Source organism: Micropterus dolomieu, unplaced genomic scaffold (genome assembly GCF_021292245.1).
Source record: "Micropterus dolomieu isolate WLL.071019.BEF.003 ecotype Adirondacks unplaced genomic scaffold, ASM2129224v1 contig_2291, whole genome shotgun sequence".
Lineage (NCBI taxonomy): Eukaryota > Metazoa > Chordata > Actinopteri > Centrarchiformes > Centrarchidae > Micropterus > Micropterus dolomieu.
The window spans coordinates 1-3,885 of NW_025731281.1; the positions used below are offsets into that span (position 1 = coordinate 1).

Sequence of the window (3,885 nt, forward strand, 5' to 3'; positions counted from 1 at the left end):
CTGACCACAGTCTCTTTGGTTTGGACCGCTATACAGGACAGATCAGAACACTTCGCTCCTTCACAGAGACAGACGAGGCTGAGCACAAACTGCTCATACTGGTCAAAGACAATGGGAACGTGTCGCTCTCAGCAACAGCTACTGTGGTGGTCAAACTTGTGGAGCCCAAAGAGGCTTTTGCAGCTTCTGATGTTAAAAGTTCAGCCAAAGATGAGGAGGGGACCGATGTGACTTTTTATCTGATGATAACTTTGGGCTCAGTTTCTGTACTTTTTCTCATCAGTATCATCGTGCTGATTGCAATGCAGTGCTCCAAAACCACAGACTATACTTCTAAATATCTGCAAGAGACTAATTATGACGGGACACTGTGCCACAGCATCCAGTACAGATCTGGAGAGAAACGGTACATGTTAGTTGGACCCAGAATGAGTATAGGATCTACTATAGTCCCGGGCAGCCACGCGAACACACTGGTGCTCCCTGACAGGAGGAGGGGATCTGGAGAGGTAAGACGTGTTTATTTTTTTTTTTCAGGCTAGTGTGCAGAATCCTATTAATAGATACATAAATGGCCGGATATATCGGTGACAGAGGACATTTTGTGAAGCACAAATCAATAAGCTTTTCCTCATTTAACGCTTCTTAACAACTTGTATAAATTGTGATATTAATTTAATTACATGTACAAATAGGTGACAATTAAAGGAAAAACCATCATGAAGTGTCTTTATGTGGAGCCAAGCGACCACCAGCCTCCAGGACATCTTCAGTGCATCTTGCCAAGTCTGTGGAACTATAGGGATGAACACCATTCCTCCACGTATACAACCTTAAAGTAATGTCATTGAGATCAAAATCTCTTTAGCAAGATATAACTAAGTACAACAGATAGAAAGAAAAACTAACATAGCCAGACACAACAAACATATAGAGCATCAGATTACAGACATCATTAAATGGGTTTGATATAAAAGTTCATATCATTGTGTGTTATGGTGATGCTGGTGGAGTGTCTTACACGTTGGTCCAAAATCTTCCATATGTTTGTAACTGGGTTGAGATCTGGTGACTATAAAGGTAGCATTTTATTCATGTCATTTTCATACACACGAGACCCTTCAGTGAGTCCTGGTGCACGATGCATCTGCATGTGATGTCTCTCCACTCTGGTATTCGCGTTTATCCTTAAATTTGTCCCCATCTGCATGTATTAGGCCTATGTTATGAGTTTTTCCGACTGAGACTGTTTCATGCACTTTTTTGATGAAGTCGCTGTCTTTCGTTTTCAAATATAACACAATATATAAAATACTATATCGTGATTAACGCTTTCTTAAGTGTGAGTCTATTTGACTTGTTACCATTTGCGATGACGGGTGAATCGCTTCCCATGTACAGTTGTAAAACTATATAGTCAATAGGGGTTGAGATAAATCAGTCTTTGTGATATGATCGCATGGTGGCACTAGACAACCAGAAATACGCATCACATCGGGTCTTTATAGGTCTGTGAGACTGCGCCTCTGAAGCATTCAGGACGGGCAGACCATTATCCTCTGACTGTGATTTTATTTTGAGGATTTCTCGTCACTACGAACTAAGCGCATTGCAAGACGTGGATTTATTTTCTTCAGTTAATTCATAGCCTATGTAAACAGTCTGTAGATCACCTGGTATTTTCTGGATTTATATATCGGTACTAGATAATGGAACGAAACGGACAGGACTCATGGCAAAAAGGAAGGAGATGGGTCGCCGTCGTGCTGACTTTGAGTTTGATTGTCGGCAAGGCATCGGGACAGATAAGATATTCTATATCGGAAGAGATCAAGGAAGGAACTGCTGTTGGGAATGTAGCAAAGGATCTGGGAATCGATCCTAATATATTAAAAACAAGGGGATTTCGTATTGTGTCTGGCTCCACTGAACCCCTTTTCGAGGTAAACCAAAATGATGGGATTTTGTACGTAAATCATAATATTGACCGAGAGAAAATATGCCAGCGGACCAGTGCATGTTTGATCAACCTTAAAACTGTGCTAGAGAACCCACTGGAGATCCATTATGTCGCTGTGGAAGTGTTAGACGTGAATGACCACTCGCCGTCTTTCCCGGAGAGCAAAAAAAGGCTAGAGATTTCAGAGTCCACTTTACCGGGGACCAGATTTCAGCTGCACGCTGCTCTGGATCCAGACGGAGGTGTGAATTCCGTTCAACAGTACAAATTAAGTCAAAACAATAATTTTCGTCTAGAAGTGAAAGATCGCGGAAAAGATGGCAAAGTGCCTATTTTACAATTACAAAACCCCATAGACAGAGAGGCCTCTAGCAGCCATAAACTACTGCTTACAGCCCTGGACGGGGGTAAACCTCCTAAAACAGGGACCATGGAGATATTTATAGACGTTTTAGATGTGAATGATAACGCGCCAGTGTTTGCACAAGATGTCTATTCTGCTGAGATAAATGAGAATTCACCAACTGGAACAATAGTCATACGAGTAAATGCCACAGATATAGACGACGGTTTTAATGGAGATGTCAGCTATTCTTTTGGTAATGTGAACACTAAGGTGCGCGAACTGTTTGATGTCGATCCGAGCACAGGTGAAATAACTGTGAAAGGGCAATTAGACTACGAACTGGATGACAGTTACGAGATAGATATCCAAGCATCTGACAGCGGTGCTGTTCCATTTAGGACGGAAAAAAGCGTTACTGTAAATATTAAAGACATGAATGACAACGCACCTGTAATTGAGGTAACCTCACAGTCCAACACAATTTCAGAGGATTCTAGACCAGGAACGACAGTAGCACTTATCAGCATTACCGATTTGGACTCTGGGGTGAACGGGAAAGTTATCAGCTTTGTAAAAGGCGACGTCCCTTTCACATTAACGCCATCAATACAGGACAACATGTACGCTGTCGTGACAAAGTCACAGCTTGACAGAGAAAACAAGTCAATTTATAATGTAACAGTAATCGCGAAAGATGCAGGTGAGCCAGCCTTAACATCTGAACAGACATTAAGAGTTGTTGTATCCGACGTAAACGATAACAGTCCTGAGTTTTCAATAAGCGGATATCATGTTTATGTCACTGAGAATAACCCTCTTGGAATGTCCATATTTTCTATACGCGCGTCTGATCGCGACGAGGGAGATAACGCTCTCATCTCATATCAAATTCAGAGGAATGCAGGTTATGAAAATAAAGCAACATCATTCCTAAACATAAACTCTGAAAACGGAGACATTTTGGCGCTAAAAAGTTTCGACTTTGAAACTCTGAAAACGTTCCAGTTCCAAGTTGTTGCCTCCGATTCTGGAACTCCGTCACTGAGCAGCAACGTCACAGTGAACGTGTTCATTCTGGATCAGAACGACAACGCTCCAGTCATCCTGTATCCAGTCAGCTCTAACGGTTCTGCTGAAGGCGTGGAGGAGATTCCCCGCAATGTGAACGCAGGACACTTGGTGACTAAAGTCAGAGCCTATGACGCTGATATAGGATATAACGGCTGGTTACTCTTTTCACTGCAGCAAGTCACTGACCACAGTCTCTTTGGTTTGGACCGCTATACAGGACAGATCAGAACACTTCGCTCCTTCACAGAGACAGACGAGGCTGAGCACAAACTGATCATACTGGTCAAAGACAATGGGAACGTGTCGCTCTCAGCAACAGCTACTGTGGTGGTCAAACTTGTGGAGCCCAAAGAGGCTTTTGCAGCTTCTGATGTTAAAAGTTCAGCCAAAGATGAGGAGGGGACCGATGTGACTTTTTATCTGATGATAACTTTGGGCTCAGTTTCTGTACTTTTTCTCATCAGTATCATCGTGCTGATTGCAATGCAGTGCTCCAAAACCACAGACT

At 42.5% G+C, this 3,885-nt stretch overlaps 1 protein-coding gene across 1 annotated transcript; it reads left to right on the forward strand.

The window, feature by feature from the left end:
• Window positions 1–1,608: 1,608 nt before the first annotated feature.
• On the forward strand, window positions 1,609–3,878 carry LOC123964411 (protocadherin gamma-A11-like; the record flags this gene model as incomplete). Its single annotated transcript, XM_046041399.1, has 1 exon — window positions 1,609–3,878. A coding segment is annotated over exon 1 (2,169 nt), but the record flags the coding sequence as incomplete, so codon positions are not given.
• Between the last annotated feature and the right edge of the window lie 7 nt (window positions 3,879–3,885).